The sequence below is a fragment of the Piliocolobus tephrosceles genome, chromosome X, assembly GCF_002776525.5.
Source record: "Piliocolobus tephrosceles isolate RC106 chromosome X, ASM277652v3, whole genome shotgun sequence".
NCBI lineage: Eukaryota > Metazoa > Chordata > Mammalia > Primates > Cercopithecidae > Piliocolobus > Piliocolobus tephrosceles.
The window spans coordinates 90,800,265-90,821,059 of record NC_045455.1 but is presented as its reverse complement, the minus strand read 5'-3'; the positions used below and the strand labels follow the sequence as shown (position 1 = coordinate 90,821,059).

Below are 20,795 nucleotides of genomic sequence, written 5' to 3'. Positions count from 1 at the left end.
CCTGAAATGGCAGTCAGCTGCAAGTGTAGCAGCAGCCCCTTAGATGGGAACGTGTGAGGTGACGTTCAGTTCACCTAGTCCTCACTGCCGGTGTGCAGCTCAGCCTGCTTCCCTCCTGTGTGATTCCTCACACACTGGCCGTGACACAGATGAGCTCCTCATCAGTCACATGGTTCCTGGAAAGGGCTTTTTAAAATCCCTGTATATATGCTATTGCATGTGCAGAGTGGTATGACTAGCTCATCCAGGGCTTCTCTCAACCCAGTGAAAATACAGGGCAAGTATTTCTTAGAGATACGTATTTTTTTCACTTCTCTAATATTCAAAATTTTGTGAGTATATAAGGATAATCAGAACCATAGATACATGAGAGGATTTATTAAGGGAATTGGCTCACACAATCAAAGGTGAAGTGCCACGATAGGCTGTCTGCAAGCTGGAGAACCAGAGAAGCTGGTAGCCTGGGTCAGTCTGGAGGCCTCAGAACTAGGGAAGCTGACAATGCAGCCGCTAGTCTGAGGCCAAAGAGCCCCTGGGAGGTCACTGGTGCAAGTCCTGCAGTCCAAAAGCCAAAGAATGTGGAGGCTGATGTCCGAGGGGAGGAGAAAAGGTGCCCCCTACTCAGGAAGGAAAGGAGAGCAGAGAACCCCCTTTCTGCCTGTCTCCCAGCCAACTGGATGTGCCTTGCCGACACAGAGAGTGGGTCTTCCTCTGTCCACTGATTTAGCACCAGTCTCCTCTGAAAACACCCTCACACACACACCTCGAAATGCTTCACCAGCCATCGAGGCATCCCTCGATCCAGCAAAGTTAACTAATATTAACCATCCCTGTCAGTTTATGCATAAAGTATAACGCTTTGTGTGGAAGGCAAATGACCTGTAACAAGGGATGCTGGTGGCAAAGCCCCTGGCTTCATTCAGGAAAACCTTGTGAGAAGGAACTGAAATAGAGCAGAAGAATGGAAAGAATGGGGTTTTGCAAGAAACCACCACAGATGCCTTTTGGAAGCACAGAGTATAAATTATCACTAGGCCCCTGAGAGACGCCTTTCCCACCTGTGTGAATGGCCAGATGGGAGAGGGAGCAGCAGCAAAGACATTGTTTTTTTGACAACTGTATCTTTTAATTTTAGGCTCCGGCACCAGAACAGACAGTGACATTATATGACGACGAGCAGCATCCAGTTCATATGCCATTAGTAGAAATGGGGCTTGCAGATAAAGATGAATAAGTGCCTAAGTGTAAGTTCTTGTTCTATTCATAGCATAAGGCATGGGACTAGTGGAGATTAATGCTAGATTGATCAGAAAAGCATCCATGGATTTTCCTTGATTTCTCAAAGGAATGACAGCAACACTCCACAAGAATCTCTTCCAGATTTCTCCATAGGCCTTCTCACCTAGTCAGCACTAGTATCAAAGAGGCCCCCTACCTGTAAGGATGCTTGGATGGGCTGTCATGACTCTCACAGTACCAGGGTACATGGGGACAGCAGGAGAGAGTGGGCACTGTAAGTAAAGCACACAGAACTACTGAGCAGCCACCATCCTCATACTAAGTTACTAAAGTACATGGGTAGCCAGCTAACTTTTTATCTTGTCCATAAGGAATGATTCAGCTAGACTTGCACATGTACATTAAGCAAAGGTTTAAAATAACACATTTTGTTTTTCAGGTATACAGTGCAGAGCATCTATAGAAGCTTAGAAGAAAGTTTTCTGTTATGTTTAGACTATGTCTTACATTTAGACTATTTCAGGCTTAATTTTCTTAACTTGTTCAGCAATAGTGCTTTACCTCTCCTCATTTTTACATATCGAGCTGTTAGGAATTGTGTGGAAGAAAAGTTAATAAATGTTTGCTTTCAAACATTTGCTTGTTTTATTTTACCATAATTTACATGAAAAAAATTTAGTTCATTTTATACCTAATGATTCAGCTTAAGAAGTAAGACATTAGTACGAAAAAGCTGCTCCCAAGCACATTCTCCCTGCCTTCTGTAGAAGTGTATTAGTTACTATGTTCTTACACTGATAGAAAGAACTGCCTGCAACTGGATAATTTAGAAAGGAAAGAGGTTTAATTGACTCTCAGATACACATGGCTGGGGAGGCCTCAGGAAACTTACAAACATGGCAGAAGGTGAAGGGGAAGCAAATCATCTTCTTCACAAGGTGGCAGGAGGGAGAAATGCAAAGCAAAGGGGGAAACGCCCCTTATAAAACCATCAGATCTTGTCAGAACTCATTATTCATGAGAACAGCTTGGGGAAACCACCCCCATGATCTAATCACCTCCCACGAGATCCCTCCTCCAACATGTGGGGATTCCAGTTGGAGGTTTGGGGTGGGAACACAGCCAAACCATATTAAGAGGTAAATAGTACTGTTATGGTGTTTTATCATTCATATAAAGGTCTTTATAATTTTACTACATATGAATGCATCCATAAATGATATGGTATTGCTCTGTGTATTTTTTAATGTATTTGCTGTCACACAATCTTTTATTTTCTATTTTGTTTGCTATTTATCCATGTTGGTATGTGTCACTGTTCACTTTTCCTGCTATATCCATCCGTGCACATCCTGATACTCCATTTCCAGTTTTTTTCTCATAAATATTCCTTTAGGAGCCTTGTATACATGAGCAGTTTTCTAGTATATATACATAGTGATGGAATTTGCTGGGTCATGGGGTTACTTTTTTACTTTTACAATTACTTTCCGACTGCTTTTTTGCTTTCTCAACAGTAATTCTACCAATTTATCCCACCACTGGTTGTCTGAGTTCCTTGTCAGCACTTGGTGTCGCCAGACTTTTGCCCGACAGTGGTATTAGTAAGAAAAGGTATCTCACTGCGTATCTCGTTGCATATGCATTCACTGGTTTATTAGCTAGTGACCATTCTGTCACTTGTTTATTGTTTGTTCATATTTTGTCTATTTTTGTATTGAATTATTTGCAGTTCTCTTACTGGTTTGTAGAAACGATGTATTCTAATCATCCCTGATCAGTTGTATGTCTTCGAGTCTGGGGCTTGCTTTTCCCGTTTTGTAATATCATTTGACAGAAATGTTCACTCATTTAGCGACATTTTTTCCTTCCCCCCCGCCCCCCTTTGAGACAAGAGTCTCTCACCCAGACTGGAGTGCAGTGGCATGGTCTCAGCTCACTGCAACCTCCACCTCCTGGGTTCAAGCTGTTGTCCTACCTCCCAAGTAACTGGGATTACAGGTATGCACCATCACACCCAGTTAATTTTTGTATTTTTAGTAGAGACAGGGTTTCACCATGTTGGCCAGGCTGGTCTTGAACTCCTGACCTCAAGTGATCTCTCAACCTTTGCCTCCCAGAGTGCTGGGATTACAGGCATGAGCCACCATGCCTGGCCTATCAGTTTTCCTTTAAGGTTTTTGCTTTTTGTCTCACTTAAAAATCCTTACCTCTTCTGAGATAGATTATATACATGCATACATATATATATATATGTACTTTCTTTGAAAAGTTATTTTTCATATTAAGTCACCTGGAATTGATAGATTTCATTAACAAAACCTGATTCATGGTATATGTGACAGGTAAGGTCTATCTAGACCAATCTGTAATTATTATATAAATTTACAAGTAGGTGACTTGCCCATCCTTCCGGGACATCTTGCCTCCATGAGGCTACAGTAATCTCACTGTGATAACATGAAGGTAGTGGTGGTCCATGGGTTAACACCGGCTAGTCATCGTTCATGCTCCCTCCACTCAGGTGTCCCATTTTGAGACATTACAGTGTTTGCCTTGTTGTAACTGTTTTCTCCTCACTATGATTACTACTTGTTGTGTGTGACCTATTTATATTCATCCACTTTGTAACTCCCCAATCTATTATAATTAATGAACCTCTGTAGTAGATCAAATGCTTTAATTTTGGTACTAACTGAACATAGTAATATTTTGGCTACAGAGACGTGTTGACTCCTTGAGTACACTTTCTGTGCCTGTGGGACATCTATGTAATGTACTTCCTATGCTTCTTGGTTTTTATAGCCATTTCTAACCAATAAACACCCACTTACTGTAAAAACCTGTACACAGTTTCTAAAGAGTAAAAATGCTTTCCTTAGTCTGTTGAAAGACAGGGCAGGTAAATTATAAATGAGAGCTATCATTGCATTTCAAAGAATATAAAAATGAAGATGCCACAGGATAAACATTTATTTTAGAATCCAATCTTTTCCCCACACATACACAATAAATTAAACAATCCACAATAAATGTACATTTTTTAACAAGAAAAATCAGTTACTGTTACTCCATGATCACACAGGGATCGTCACAGCTCCGTGTCCATTAGCACATTACCCTCCTTGTCCTTAACTCTTATCCTACCAGATCGGTACTTCGTTTCTTGATGGCCGTTTGCATATACGGTTTTAACAGTGCCATCTGGGTATTCCCGTCTCTTGAACTGGGCGGTATGTAGTTCTCTTTGGCCATTATTAAACTCTATGAGTTTGTTGCCATCACTGTAAAATTTAAAATAGAATTTCTTTAAAAAAATAGAAAATAGGCAACAGGAAAACTATTGAAAAGTAGTCTTTTGATTCTGGCAGCTACTTCTGGAAATATCCCTTGGTTCTTTCCCCTATACAATTTTAATTTTCTTCAGTGGTTCTGCTTCATGGTGATAGTTCCAATTATCAGATTAGCATTTACATGTACCTATTAAAAGCTTGTTTTAATCATTTATATTTTCACCACAAAATGCTTAGGGATTTTTTTTTTAACTTGTGTTCTTCCTCTTGGTTGTTATATTAAAATGGGCCCTTCTTTCACACATTTAAAAACCATCTGAGTGCTTGCTCTGTATCAGATGGGGAAGAGAGCCATTCCTGGGAAGGGGCATGATCAAACTTAAAATCTGTTTTCAAAGAATGGAACGAAAAGGCAGAATGTGAAAAATAATTCACATCAAGTTGACTGCTTGACATGCCTATGGGACATTCCTTCAAACTGAACCCCCTAATATGGATGTCGTGTGTCATCAGAAATGCAAGGCTGGGGCACCTTCTGAGCACAGTGAACAGCTGTCACACTGAGTGGTTTTTCTGTGAACATAATGGTGTCATACCGTTGTACTCTGACAATTGTACCATCTGGGAAAATGCTTTCTTCTTGTCCATCAGGAAATAAGTTTTTAACAGTCTGGTCAGGAAACGTGATTTCTTTTCTTCCATCTGGGAAATGTTTTTCTGTTTAAAAAGTTACAATAAATATTTTTTGAAGGAAGGGAAGAATTTAATGAGAGGGTGAAACAAGTTTGTACCTATTTGTCCACTTGAGAAATGTAAGACTTCCAGTCCCTCCGGGTACGTCGTGTGAGTGGTCTGGGCAGCTGCGTAGTAGTAGATCTGTAAAGACACACAGTCAGTCTGCCTTTTCTCCCGAGCTGGTCAAGCTGTGGAGGGGAACGCCTCTGGAAGCATACCTCTCTGTGGTCTGGCATGACCTGCTTCACGTCACCGTTAAAGAAAGTGACGGTGATGGTCTTCCCATCCGCACTCACTTCCTTCCGAGTTCCATTGGGAAACAGTGTAACACGACACCCATTCTTATAAACCTTTTCCACCTAGAAAAACACAAGACTGTCACCTCAGGAAGATTTTCTCCTGACCAAAATATGCCTAATTCTCCTCCCAACCGCCTACTTTGAATTTTTTTGTAATAAAATGTAAAACATTCCCTCAAAAGATCCTTTATTTCGTCAGAAGTAGCAAACTCGTGATTTTCTAATTTTCTCATTCCTTTTCCATGTATTAGCTGGAATTCATCTAAAAAAGAAAACCTTCCCTTATAATGATTTGTTACCCTATAGCAGACGTACAGGAAAGTCTAACTACTACTTTTGACTGTTGCTCTTTGTCCTTCTGTCACTCCTCAAGGATAAGCAGTGAACTCTAACCCTGTAATTTCAATAGAAATGGACCAGTTTAGGGTATTTGAAAAGTAAATTTTCCATAAACCTGAGGGAAAAATTCCCTCATCACCTCTAACCTGTATACATCGCTTTCCTCCTCATTCCCTTTAGTTGGAACCCCCAGGCAGTTTTCCCACTAAGAAACCTTCCTAAGCATAAGAATAAAACTGTAGGCTGGAGACGGGGAGAGAGGGGAGAGAGGCCCGACTCAGGATCAGTATAAGAAAGGAAGACCTAGAATGAACTGAAGCTTTTAAGAAGTGCCAAGGATTACAAAGGCTTTGGAGTAAGAACAAAAATCATACGGAGATTGTATGCCTTCTTTTGCTGAATCTCTGAATGAGAAACGGCATCTAAAGGCAAGTTATCCAGAGAGCCCTTATTTTAGATTCTATGTGTTTCAACTATTTTAACCAATGTTTATTTTTTTTAGAATTCATTATTTCAAAAAAAATTTTAACCTTTCCATCAGGATGACTGATTTCTCCCTGTATGTTGTGCTCTTCCTCTTCCTCTTTATATTCAGCATCTGGGAAGTTCAGTGGTTCAAGTGGCTCCCTGGGAGAGGCAGCCTGTAAGCACAAGACATTTTAGCAGCTAAAACCTCCTCTTACTTCCGAAGCCAGATTCTGATACTAGTGTTTACAAAATACAACATTTATAATGTTAAGTAAAAACTCTCTTTTACATATGGCTTAGAAACTTAAGTCTATTCACAAATTGATTTCAAGCCTCAGTAATGTATGTTTGAATATATAAAAACAGATTTACTTGTCCCTTATCCGAATTGCCTAAATCACGAGGAGGTGCAGACTTGGATCTTCGAGGTGGATTGCCTATTAGAATAAAATTGTCAGAGTTAGATTTAACAGTTAATTGAAAATTTTACTAGTATGATCAAACATTTCCTTAGTTCATATCCTGGGAACTGCTGTCCTTTATCCATTAGTTAAGGATGTCTTAATGTTTTTCTTTACTAATTTGTAGTTCTCTGACACAGGTACTCAAGTCCTAGATGTCCAAGAAGACAGTATCTGTTCTCAGAGTTTACAATCCTGGGGAAGAGACAGGTGATCAAACAGCCTGACAGACAGACCCAAATGTATTTCAGAGACAATCACAAGGCGTAAGGTGCAGATAAAAGGCATCTAACACCTGTGGAATTTGGCTTCACCAAATAACTGGGTATTTAGTTAAAACATAAATGCCCTTGTGGCTGTGGTGTAAACTTTTTATAGTACGACCAGCACACCAATCACATACTGTACCAGCAACACATACATTACAAAATAAACACACCTCCACCAACAACAAAGTGTGGTGAATCTCTCAAAATACACTGAAGTTCCAATATTTTCATCCTATGTGCCAATTCATATTGTAAACACTCAACTTGGAAGGGTCTCGAGCAAGTGCCAAAATCTGACCTACATGTTAAAAAGTGTAACGGAGCTGGATGTTAACAGGAGAATGGCCTGAAGGAGGAGAGCGGAAGCAGGCGGTCAGCCAACAAGCTGCTGGGCGTGTGAGGCGGCTGTGCTGTGCCTGTGACACAGGGAGGGTTCCATTACACCACGGGACATGACTGATTTATAGGTCCCAAACTGCCACACATCAGCAATTTCATAATTCAGTGTAACTAACAGATCCAGAAATTAACATCCGAAGGATCAGTCCAGGGACTGCTGGGAGTGGATGGTGAAGGATACAGAACAAGTACTCGGAGTACACAGGCGTTTGGGCTTGAGCCAAGGGACAGATGGCAGACAAGGCTCTGGGGGAGAGCAGGAGTGCTCCGTTTGGGATGACACAAGAATGTCAAGCTTCACCCCCAGAGGTTATGTGTGCAAAGTTAACTATGACTAAAGCTGTGTGACATCATTTCTCATAACCACCTCTACAGAAAAGACTAGAATAATATTCCCATTTTATAGGCAAGAAAACCAAGGCTAAGTGGTTAAATAACCTGCCAAAGTTGTCAACTAATAAAAGGCAGAAGAACCAGGCTGCAAAGCCAGTATATATCAAATTTAATTCTTCTCAAGGCTGATTATGAACTAACTTTAACTGGAACCCCCAAAGTATCTACCAGCTGGGCAGGGTAAGGAGAGGTGACCGTGGGCATGGACAGGCTCCAGATGAAGCACACTGTCTAGAGGACTGTGTGAACCTACCTTGGAAAGTGGGGACAGCGGAAGCTAGGGGTATACAGTGCTGGAATAGCTGGCTAGGTACCAGGGGAGGGATGTTTATGACCCCAAGAAAGGGAAAGAACTAAGAAGCACGGCCCAAAGGGAAAAGCTGAAAAGTGAACTACTTTAAGAATTTAGGGTCATCAAAAGATACTGTAAAGAGCAAAAAGACAAGCCGTGAACTAGGAGAAGATACTGATTTGCAATATATGTAGGTTATAAATACACCAGGGGCCCCAAGCCCCACCATATACTGGTCTGGGGCCTGTAGGAACTGGGCCACACAGCAGGAGACCAGCATTGGTTGGCGAGCCAGCAAAGCTTCACCTGTATTTACACAGCTCCCCATCACCCGCATCACCTGAGCGCCGCCTCCTGTCAGATCAGCAGCAGCATTAGATTCTAGCAGGAGCAAGAACCCTACTGTGAACTGCATGTGCGAGTGAACTGCATGTACGAGAGATCCAGGTTGCGCACTCGTGAGAATCTAATGCCTGATGATCTGTCACTGTCTCCCATCACCCCCAGATGGGGCCGTCTAATTGCAGGAAAACAGGCTCAGGGCTCCCCCCGATTCTACGTTATGGTGAGTCATATAATTATTTCTTTATACGTTACAATGTAATAATATTAGAATTAAAGTGCACAATAAATTTAATGTGCTGAATCATCCCAAAACCATCCCCCTTCCCCCAGTCCATGCAAAAATTATCTTCCACAAAACTGGTCCCTGAAGCCAAAAAGGCTGGGGACTGCTAATGTATACTAATGTATACTACCAAAGTGAGCACATGCTATTGGAAAATGGCACCAACAGACTTGCTCAGTGCAGAGTTGCTACAAGTCTTCCACTTGTAAAAAACCACAGTATCTGAGGGCGCAATAAAGCAGAGCACGAGAAAATGAGTATGCCATAAAGAAAAGCCATGGACTCCATGGAGGGCAGTTCTGGGCTGCCACTAATCTGTCTTTAAGCAGGTGGTGGTAACCCAAGTATTTGCTTTGTAATTGTCAAATTGCATATATCTTTTCTAAATTTATTTCATGAAAATAATTTTTTAAAATTCCAGATTAAAAACTCAGATGTGAATGCAAAAGCGCACAGAAGAAAACGGTGTACTTATGGCCTGAGGACTGAGAAGAATTAAAGTCATGAAAACCGAAACCTATTTTAAAAGGCTGGTCCCAAGTCAACATTACAAGGAAAAACACTAAAAAACACAAACTGAAAAACTGAACCCAGATTGGGAGAAAATATTAGCAGTCCTTGTAACTGACAAAGGATTAGTATGCAGAATAATTAATTAACTTTATAAGGAGAAAACACACATACACACATCCAAAATTTTAAATGGACAAAGGAACAGGCAGTTCACAAAAGGGGAACCTCAAATGCTGACTAAATGTAAGAAATGCTCACAGGGCCTTACCAGCTCATGGAATGAACCATCATTTTACATCAACTGGCCAAAATTGTAAAGTCTGGCCAGATCAAGTGTTTGCAAGTATGAAGAGCATACTCTGCTGACAGTAAAGAACAGGTACAACCATGGTACAGAGCAAAGGGAAAACCTCCAGCTGACATGGCCCGGCATCTTCCTCTTCACATGTATCCTAGAGAAGCCACAGGATCAAGACACGCTCTGCAGCCCTACTCATTAGCATGCAAACCTAACTGCCCACCAGCAGGAATGCTGAACTGCAGCACTATCCAGTGCCATCTCTACAGCTATTAAAATCAATCCACTGGAGGGTTGATGTGTTCAGATGGGTAAGTCATACGATATTGAGAGAGAAATTGCAGAAGGACATACAGAGTATGAAACAATACCACGGGAGTGTCCCTTATCCAGAATGCTTGCCAACAGTGTTGCAGATCTCCACTTTTTTTTTCCAAGTTTTGAAATATTTGCAAATACTTAGTGGTTGAGCATCCCTAATCCACATTCAGAATATGCTCCAATGAATGTTTCCTTTGAGCATCATGTTTGCCCTCAGAAAGTTTCAGATTTGGGATGCTAAACCAGTATATCAATTTATGAACACAACATGGTAAAAGAATTTTTAAAAAATAAGCATGGGCCATTATCAGGGCAGAAATTAACTGGGGGAATAAGATGATGCACAGGAGCTTCAATTACATTTACAATGCCTTATTAAGTTGGGTATAAACTGTTTGTTCTTTACATTCTGAAATGTTTTATAAAAAGATCATGCAGCCTCTTACCTTGCATTGGAAGATAATTTTTCTTGTATTTTTCTATCTGGGTTCCTGTAGAAATCTGATTGTTTTGAAATCGAACAGATGTGTTCTATAGAATAAGAGAATTTTTTATTGAAAATGAGTGTTAGTCTATTAATACACTAAGTGAAACTAATAAAACTGAGCTAGTGATGAGAACGCTGTGGGTTTTGTTTATTCATATTTTCATTTATACAATAGGCCAACAACAAGCTGTTATTTAGGAATCACTACACACACGTGCGCGCACGCACATGCACACACGCTCCTTTTGACATTCATTCATTCAAGTGAGGACACAGCAGGCAAGGTCACCTGAACCATCTCCTCCGACCATTACAGAGCAGACGAGCCCACAGGCCCTTCCGCTCATGGTGTTCGAGGACAAAGCCTCTCCTGGGTGCTCCCCACTCACACTCCCCCCAGGACAGTCCAGCTGAGCCCAGCTCTCCCTGAGACCACCACCGAGCACTCCCTGTGAGGATGAGGTGGGGTGAGTCCTCTCTGCATCCCACCTCCATTTCTGGCCACGTCAAGCCCCAATACTACTTGCCCCAGCCGCCACCAGGTCCCTCCCTGCCAGGAGATGATGCTTCCAGTGCTGTCCTTCTTGGTGTCCTACCTCAGCTCCACACCCCAGTGGTCAACCCTAGAACTTGTCATTATCAATACTATCAACATCTGCAATTATCAATAACCACAAAATTATTAATTTCAAGGCATTCTACTTACAAAAATCCAAAGGTGGGGCATTCTAGAAAATAATCAGCCTGGTCTCTTCAAAAGTTAATGTAATTTGATAAAATGCTAAAGCATTTAGGGGTGAGATGCGATGAGTCCTACAACTACCTTCAAATGGTTCAGTGAAACAGGCAAAACTATGGCAAAATGTTCCTAGTGGTTGAATCCAAGTGGGTACCAAGGTGTTAATTGTACTATTCTTTCACCTACTCTCTATTTTGGGAAGCTTTCACACTAAAAGGTAGGGGACGGCGAGGAGAATAATGCTACTTTCTCACTACTCTCCCGTCTTTGCAGCTCATTCTGTTAATTCCCTGCCCCTGACCACGCTCACAGCCGACAGACATGGCCCTGCGGGTCCTCAACCCCCAGTGCTTGCCATGTCCTGAAAGCCTCCGGGCCCACGCTGTCCTCTTGCAGCTAAAGTATGCTCTGCAGCAGACACTCTTGTCACACACATTGTTAGCTTCCCTCCCTCTGCTCACTTGGTGGCATTCACGTGGATGACCACAAGCTAAGAACATACGTGCAATCGTCGTTTTAAAATTTCAGTCTCTGACCCAGGTGGGCCCAGGTACAGCCACAAATCACTCTATTACCCCAGCCTCTGCTTTTGTTCACACAGGTGACCTCTGGCTTTCTGGATCTCCTCCCCTCCTGCCACCTCCGCCCTCACAGAAGCCCGGGCTGTGCCTGCACCTCCCACCTCTGGGCATGAAGGCCATTGCCTGGCCACAGCCTGCCTTCCACTCCCTGCCTGGACCCAGCTCCTCTCACTTCGCCAAGTATGGTGCTTCTGCAATTCTTCCACTTCCTCCTGCATCCGTATCTTCCTCTCCACTGAATCAGTCCAACCAGTACACAAACACCTGTTAATTTTACCATCTTAAAAACAAAACATTTTCCCTATGGCCACTATCCTCATGTCCTTAATTTACTGCAAAACTACAAAGCTGCTATCTGCTCCCAGCCAATCAGGCTTTCCTCTTCAACACGCCAGGGAAACAGACCTTCTCAAGGCCACAGTTCCTCCTACCTGGTAAACCCCAAGGCCAGTTTCAGTCCTTTGAGTTGCTGCCACACCCGACACAGGTGGCCACTCTCCTCCTTGCAGCCTTTTCTTCACTTGTTCTCAGGACACCACACGGCCTCCTGCTCTCTGGCTGCTCACCCACCCACTCCTCCCTGCCTACTCACAGCCCTGCTGCCTCTCCCTGCCCTGTGCTGTATCACACGTCGGATGACCCCGGGTGTCTGTCCCCACCCGGAGCCTGTGCTGCTGTGTGCAGCTGCCTAGTCGGATCTCCCGTGTGTCTCGTAGGCATTTCAATCTCCCCTGTCCAAGCCTGAGTTCCTGGTGGCCATGTGCTCCATTCTTGCAGTTGCTCCCAGTCAGTGGGACCTTCATGAGACCAAAACACAAAACTAAGTTGAGGCCATTCCTGACTCCTTCCTTGATGTCACCACCAACCACACACAGCTCAATAACAAACACAGTCTGCTTCTCTCCACCCGCCACTGCCACCCAGTCCCCCAAGCCCTACCGTGTTCCTGGTGTTGCCCGTGCTCCCTGCCACCTGTTCCTGGTCTACAGCAGTCAGAGGTAAAGTAAGAGGCCTGGCCACCGTTTATTCAGAGCCCTCCAGACTCCCACTCACTCAAAAAATGCCCAGGTGCATGCTGCCATCTGTTAGGACTCCCATCCACCGCCCACTGTCCCATCCCACCCCAAGGGCTGGCCCACCGCTCCTCGCCCACACTCCGATTGCCCCGTCCCAGGCCCACTCAGGCGCGGCTGCAGCCTGGGGCTCCTCTGCAGGCTCAGGCGGCCACCCAGCCACTCCTCACACGCGCTTCCCAGGCCGTACCACCCAGACGGTGACGCCACTCCACCGCCCTGCTTCTCCTAAGGTCTCGTCACCATCTCACACACCACACGTTTTATTATTTGACTTATTACAGTCTTTCTTCCACCACTGGAATGTAAGCTTCATAAGGGCAAGGAATTTTGTCTGTTTACTGCTGTACCCCAAGCGCCTAACGCAGTGCCTGGCACACCCTGGTTGTTCACAAAGATGAATGAAAGACCAATTACTTGATTAAAAAGGGTCACATGCATGCAACTCTCAGCCAAAATCTCCCCTGGCCTGTTGTAACAGAGATGATCTGCCCACTGTAGCAAACCTCCTGTACAGAAATTAGAGAAATGAGTCTGCCAAGTACCCGTTTACAGCAACGCTTGGACGATCTTTTGAGTTGTGGTAAAATAGGTATCACATAAAATTCACCGTCTTCGGCATGTTCAGGTGCACACTTCAGTGGCATTAAGGATCTCCGCGGTACACTGCAACCATCGCTCTCCATCCAGCTCCAGGACACTTTTCACCTCACAAGATGGAAACTGCCCACGTTCACAGTCACTTCCCGCTGCCCCCAGCCCCTGGCAGCTCCCATTCTGCTTTCTGACTCTATGAATTTGAAGGCTCAGATACTGAAGCGGCCCCGGCCTGACACAACCCACCGGCCTCCCCGCCTACCACGAGCTTGTCCTTCTTCTCCACCTCAAGGCTGCTCTCTATGGCTTCTGCTCTTTTCCAGGCATCCAGTCGGAATCTTTCCATCACTTTTATTTCTTCCCTGAGGTCTGTGTTCTCTCTGACTAACATTTCTATCTGGCTTCTGAGACGGCCGTGGGTACTTGACCATTTGGTTTCCTTTCTTTTCAAATCTTCCCGTAAATCTGCTATTTGCTGTTTTAAAGTCTCTCAAGAAAAAAAAAAAAAAAAAAAAAAGGCATTACTACATTACCAGAATTAAGACAGCAGAATAGACACCCAGGAATGAAACAGAATAGCCAGCCAGAAAGGGAAGGCTTAGTCAGCAGACGACATTCTAAGACCACTGCGGTTTTCAGCAGCGGGAGGAGGGGATCAGAGTCTCACCACAGACCGTCCGCAAACCTAATTCCAGACCCAGGAGAAAGGCAGGCAGACAGCATGTGGGAGCAACAGCAGCAAACTGCCATGGCGCAGGAAGACCTCACCTGAGCTACTAACTGAAAGGGATCCACGGGGAGATCCGGAAAAGAAGAAATGCAGCAGGAACTCATGAATAAGTGAAGAGTAGAGCTAAAGAATAAAAGATTCCAAAGTCAAAACCACCTGCCCTGAAAACTATCTGAAATTCATGAGAAGAAATACATTTCCAAAAAATGAGTTGTTTTAGATAGACTAAAATAAGGGAAGAATCCGCTGGAAATGTCTAGAAGCAATTCAAGATCACATGCAGCTGCAAGTGACAGCGACTGACTGCGAGCCAAGGAAGGAGCAGGGCACCGAAGCCCATGAGTGGCGAGGCAGCGGGCGTGGCCCGGCCCATGCCCTGCACCCAGTAACCCCTGCAGCAGCCACACGGCGGCCTGGTGACGATGGGGAGGACACCCGGGCCCCACCACAGAGGGCGTGGACTTTGGATTGGGTGACATCAAGGTTCACATCCGAGTTTTCTGACTTGAAAGCTTAAAACAAGGTCCACAACCTCCACGAACATCAGGTTTCCCATTTGTGAGATGGATTATGACCAATAAATGAAAACTTTCTGGTAAGCATTTTTATCATGCAGGAAGATGGATTTCATACTAAACTGGTAAAATGTAAGTCTAAATGGATGCAGAATTCAAGGGCAATTAATATTTACAAAATATCTGTTATCAGGCACTGTCACAGGCCCTTGCAATACTAAGAACAAAGTTCCAGCTCATGAGGCTCACTCTGCCAGAGACAGTGGGAGGGTGATGGGAGGGTGGCCGGGGCAGGTGATGGGGTGACGGGAGAGTGGGAGGGTGGCCGGGGCAGGTGAGGGGGTGACGGGAGAGTGGGAGGGTGGCCGGGGCAGGTGAGGGGGTGACGGGAGAGTGGGAGGGTGGCCGGGGCAGGTGAGGGGGTGACAGGAGAGTAGCCAGGGAAGGTGAGGTGACAGGGCTGTGTGGGGAGGCAGCATGACATAAGCTGGGTGTCTCTGAACAGAGCTGGGGGAGGCAGCGCATGTGAGAAGCAACAGGAGGGTGCCTGGCACTGTGCCAGCACTGCAAGGGACCAGCGCAGGTGACAAGTAAATGGCAGGAGGACTGCCCAGGGACAGGAAGAGGAAAAGAGGCCCAATCACACAGGGACTGTGGCTCCTAGAGGAAGGAAGGCAGAGGCACATGGAGGTGTCTGAGCAGAGGGGATCCGTTGTCACCTGGAGTGACGCCACAGGGACTGGGTGAGAGCAGAGGCCAAGTCATTAACCCGGAGGTGGCATCTGGAACCTGAGTGGACTTTCTGTCAGAGCAGCATGGAGTGGAAGAGCAAGAGAAGCCTCGAGAATGATTTGAGGCCTCTGGCCCAAGCACAGGGGAGGATGACAGCAGGATGGACAATGGCAGACGGATGCCCACGAGGCCTGGGGTTCGTGATCGGGGTGGGTAGAAGGACTCGCCAGGGGCCGTGTCAGTGCCATAGAATGACCAGAGGCCACGCCGCAGGGCATGTGGCAAAACAGCTGGTGACGTCTGGAGATCCAGGCACAGCAAATACGGGCAAGGCTTTTAAGTTTTGCTGCAAAGGAAAACACAGATAGGGCTGTAGGGTTAAGTGAGTTTATTTAAAGAAATGCCAGGGCCGGGCGCGGTGGCTCAAGCCTGTAATCCCAGCACTTTGGGAGGCCGAGACGGGCGGATCACGAGGTCAGGAGATCGAGACCATCCTGGCTAACACGGTGAAACCCCGTCTCTACTAAAAAATACAAAAAACTAGCCAGGCGAGGTGGCGGCGCCTGTAGTCCCAGCTACGCAGGAGGCTGAGGCAGGAGAATGTCCTGAACCCGGGAGGCGGATAGATAGCGCCACTGCACTCCACCCTGGGTGACACAGCGAGACTGTTTCAAAAAAAAAAGGAAAGAAAAGAAAAAAGAAAAAGGAAAGAAAGAAAGCCAAAACCAAATAGTCTTAAATAACCCGTTGTTCCAGAAAGCAGCGCTCTCAAAACGCCAAGGGCAGCGCTAAGTGGCAAGAGAGCCATGGATTTAAAAGGGCTCCCCCACTGGTCAAGTTGGCACCACTTAAATATCAAACTGGAAATTTTATAATTAATTAAAATAACCTGTGTGAAAAGCTATGCCTCAGTAACGACGACTGTAAATTCCAGGAGGGCAGAAATGGGTAACTCATCATCGATTCCTCAATGATGATAAGCGTCTAGTACATAAAGGGTTCTCAATAAATTTACTGAAAGAATACCCAAAATAAAATAGTTAATATTTTTTTAACATAACTTTAATGTAAAGGAAGGTTAAATATGCCCTCCCCTTAATTTTTTGATGTTTAATAGAGTATCAATAAACATAGGCTTGTTTTTCTATGAAGTATATATCTGTTTTTAAAGTACATTTTTGCACAGAAGTAGAGAGAAAGGTAAATATGGGGAGCTATGAATAAGCCAAACAGTGTAAGGAAGAAAAGGAACTGCACCAAAACCAGCAAGAAATAACGAATACCCAGGGCCACACATGATGACCAAGTATGAACAGCTTCCAAAACTTCAATCAACACCAGAAATCATATAAACCAACAAAGGCGAGCTCAAGAATGAGTTCCTCAAGAGGGAAGGCAACTCACCAGCCCAGCCCCTCACCACCCAACAAGCCCCTTGATGGGCACAGCCCAGAGCTGCCAGCAGTGAGGATGTGCCCAGTCCTGCGTGGTGCACTGTGGCAGCCACCAGCCAGCCACAGGTGGCTACTAAGTCCTGGAAATGTAGCTAATGGGAATGAGAAGCTGACTTTTCCATTTACCTCTAATTAATTTAAATGGAAATAGCCACACAGGGATAAGAGCTAGCAGCCTGGACTGCAGAGCCTGAGAATCAGAGGACACGTCGTGTGAGGGAAAGGCATCAAGTTGCAAGAAAAGAAAACCCACGTTATTCACCTAACAAAGTACAACAACAAAAAGAAGTCTGTTTGCTCTGGTTTGAATCACCTTGGAAAAAGCAGTCAGGATCAGAGCTATGAGAAAGAGGAGAAGGAAAAAAATCAATCAATCTCATAACCTTGGGTGATCTAAGGAGGTTATTTATTTTTTCCCTTTGGATCTGGTAAGATTTTCATAACATAGCAAGGTATTTAAAATATCTCTAATTCTAGGAGATCCAGAAAGAAAAATGAAATGACAAACCCATCATGTATTTTAGAATAGGCTATGGTTTTTAATTTAGTTAAGTTTTCTGATAGTAGAATTTGTTTTAACTACCGTTACAAGTACATGGCTTGTTCACCAAAAACAGCCGTACTAAATTTGTAACTATATTTCAGATTGTTTAAAAGAAATTCAATTAAGTTTAATATCAATTTTTAACCTCTTACCTATCAAGTAGAGAACAAAAAACCCTCTAAGAATTGCCAGTAGAACTAAAAATTAATTAGCCAGCCATGGTGGTGGACAACTATAATCCCAGCTACTTGAGGGGCTGAGGCAGGAGAATCGCTTGAACCATGGAGATGGAAGTTGCAGTGAGTTCAAATTTAGCCCCTGTACTCCAGTCTGGGCTACAGAGTGTCTCAAAAAATAAAAATAAAAAATAAAACTGAACTAATGTTGAATAAAAAATGAAACTGAACTAGTGGCATGATGTTTATGGAGGGATAATCTGGCAATTTGTATCAATGTACATACCTTTAACCTCAATATCTCACTTGTAGGAATCCATCCTAGAGATATACTCCAGGACATAAGCTACATGAGGACAGGGATTGATTGGTTTTGTTCACTACTGCATTCCCAGCACATGCCTGCTACACAGCAGGTCCTCAGTAGCCATGTGCTGAATGAATAAGTGGGAGAATGATCGTGAGAGGTCATATGTGCACAAAGTTATTCAGTACAGCCCTTCTTGGATTCTTGTAAACAGAAAAAGAACAGAAATACATAGTGCCTAGGTGAGTAAATTATGGCACATATTACAATTCTATACAATAATAAAACAAAGCATAAAGATGTTAAGATACATGATTTCAATAGACTATCATTAATGTTTGTAAAAAAACACCATGAATATACATACGTACTTTCTAAGAATTTCTCTGGAAAGATATGAGATTGATAACACTGGCTGCCTCAAGAGAGGTGAATTACAATGCAAACAAATCAACTGTAAAGATACCAAGCAACTGGAAAATCTGAATATGGACTAAGTATTCATTGATACTATAAATTTTGTTATAGGTGTGACAAAGGTATAATTCCCGCCCCCCCCGTCCCCCAGTGGACGGAGTCTCGCTCTGTCACCCAGGCTGGAGTGCAGGAGCATGATCTTGGCTCACTGCCACCTCCTCCTCCCGGGTTCAAGTGGTTCTCCTGCCTCAGCCTCCCACCTACCTGGGACTACAGGAGCACCACCACACCTGGCTAATTTTTTTTTGTATTTTTCGTAGAGACGGAGATTTGCCATGCTGGCCAGGCTGGTCTCAAACTCCTGACCTCAAGCCATCTGCCTGCCTCGGCTCCCAAAGTGCTGGGATTATAGGAGTGAGCCACCGCCCCCAGTCAACAGTCTTATTTTTTTTAAAGGTGTCTTTCTCCGAGAAACATACTAGACTATGTATAGGTGAAATGAGCAGATGTCTGGGATTTCACTTTTTAAATTCCAGATTAAAAAGCAAAAAAAAAGAGTATGAGGGGAGAGAGATGAAATTAGAAAGACAAAATAAAATGATCACTGGTGAAATATGGGAATTCACTCTGTTCTTGCTACTTTTATGTATTTTTGAAATTTTCCATAATAAAAAATTATTTTCAAAAAACAACTGAATAGGTGGCCAGGGCAAGGGTGAGGGAGAAATTTCACCACACATATTTTTGTAACTTTTGAATGATAATATACTTATATTACCTTTTGAAATAAAAGTTTTAATATTGCCAACATCTAACAGATTTAATAAGCTAAGTATTAACCTAAACATAGTAGTACGTTTCTTCCCACAAAAATTGAGAGAATTAAAGACCCTGAGCACTGTGCTGTTCAATAACTCAAAGTGTAGGTGTGCAGATCAGGATGGCTACACGAGACAGGAAGAAAGCAAAGGATGCAACTCAAAAATGCTAGTAATTAAAATACAGACAGTGGAAGGTGAGTTTCCATTTTATGCTAGAAGCAATGGATAGCCATTTAAAATTTCTCTTTCGATAAAGTCCAATATATCCATTTTTTTTTTTTTTTTTGACACAGAGTCTTGCTCTGTCACCCAGGCTGGAGTGCAGTGGCCGGATCTCAGCTCACTGCAAGCTCCGTCTCCCGGGTTCACGCCATTTTCCTGCCTCAGCCTCCCAAGTAGCTGGGACTACAGGGGCCGCCACCTCGCCCGGCTAGTTTTTTGTATTTTAGTAGAGACAGGGTTTCACCGTGTTAGCCAGGATGGTCTGGATCTCCTGACCTTGTGATCTGCCCGTCTCGGCCTCCCAAAGTGCTGGGATTACAGGCTTGAGCCACCGCGCCCGGCCCATTTTTTCTTTTATAGTTGGTTGTGTCTTCTCTTAGAAATCTCCGCATATGCCAATGTTGTAAATAGATTCACCTATTTTTTTCTAGAGGATTTATAGTTTTAACATGTCCATTTCTAACTATGAAATTAACAGGACTGATAATCTGGCCTATCAGTTTATAAGTTTTAGAATTAAAGACCTGGTTATTTATGGTCGTAAATTATGATAAACGAACAGAACTCACAGTATTTGGTGTGTGGTAGGTCAAAAAGATTAACACAACATTATGCCAGTGAATTTCCAGCTCCGGGCTTGTTAATTCATCTGTGACATTATCATGGTCTTTTCTAGGAAGCCTTTACTAGTAAGAAAAGAACTGTTATCTTCTACTTTTTAAAACTCAGACTACAGAAGACATTCCTGATGCACTGTCTCAGATTATTTGCTGAATGAATGAATGATGGATTGATAGTTTTGCTTTGACATGAGAAATAACTGAGATTCTTACAAGATTGTCACCTTTACTAACTTACATGAATATAACATAAAGAGCTAGCATACCTGTATTTCTTCACGTTCCTTTTTATCTGGAAAAGTTCTTGCAGCTGTAGAATACTTTTCAAAAACTTTACGTTCCTTTTGTAGCTTCCTCATCTCCTCCTTTTTAAACTCTTCTATTCGAGCTAATTCTTTTGCTTTCTGTTGTTCAAAGTCTGCAATTTCTTTCCTAAAATGACCAAATTATATTATCACCTGAGGAGACCATCTTGGTGCAGTGATGCGCAGAACCTGCTGACAGGCTAGTAACTGCTAGTCCCGGTGAATTCATCTTCAATCCAGAGGCCTGAAATAACAGCCAATCCACTCACCAAAGCACTCGTCCAACAAGCATTCACTGGGTGCCTACGAAGAATCAGGCATTCTACAAGGTAGTGAGGAAACCACAGTGAAAAAAACAAACATTCTAGCCGGGCACAGTGGTTTACGCCTGTAATCCCAACACTGGGAGGCTGAGGCAGGCCTGAGTCCAGGAATTCAAGATTGCAGTGAGCCGTGATTGCCTGGGCAACAGAGAGAGACTCTGTCTCTCAACTTCAGCCTGGGCAACAGAGGGGAGACCCTGTCTCA

General features: G+C 43.7%; 2 protein-coding genes across 3 annotated transcripts in view; one reads left to right on the top strand and one right to left on the bottom strand.

The window, feature by feature from the left end:
* Positions 1–1,872, top strand: part of RNF17 (ring finger protein 17) — a 114,586-nt gene extending 112,714 nt beyond the window's left edge. The window contains exons 35-36 of one of the 2 annotated variants that reach the window (XM_026454202.2): positions 1,136–1,244; positions 1,679–1,872. In XM_026454202.2, the coding sequence (XP_026309987.1) occupies positions 1,136–1,234 (99 nt within the window). In that variant the 3' untranslated portion in view covers positions 1,235–1,244; positions 1,679–1,872. The remainder of the gene's footprint in view (positions 1–1,135; positions 1,245–1,678) is intronic. The other variant, XM_026454201.1, reaches the window with a different exon arrangement.
* Positions 1,873–4,188: 2,316 nt separating this feature from the next.
* The window catches only part of CENPJ (centromere protein J), a 40,343-nt gene continuing 23,736 nt past the window's right edge, over positions 4,189–20,795 (bottom strand). The window contains exons 9-17 of the mRNA XM_023190313.2: positions 20,229–20,394; positions 13,687–13,911; positions 10,394–10,478; positions 6,746–6,810; positions 6,436–6,546; positions 5,486–5,626; positions 5,324–5,408; positions 5,129–5,249; positions 4,189–4,523 (exon numbers count right to left, since the gene is read on the bottom strand). Of these exons, the coding sequence (XP_023046081.2) occupies positions 4,331–4,523; positions 5,129–5,249; positions 5,324–5,408; positions 5,486–5,626; positions 6,436–6,546; positions 6,746–6,810; positions 10,394–10,478; positions 13,687–13,911; positions 20,229–20,394 (1,192 nt within the window). The 3' untranslated portion in view covers positions 4,189–4,330. The remainder of the gene's footprint in view (positions 4,524–5,128; positions 5,250–5,323; positions 5,409–5,485; positions 5,627–6,435; positions 6,547–6,745; positions 6,811–10,393; positions 10,479–13,686; positions 13,912–20,228; positions 20,395–20,795) is intronic.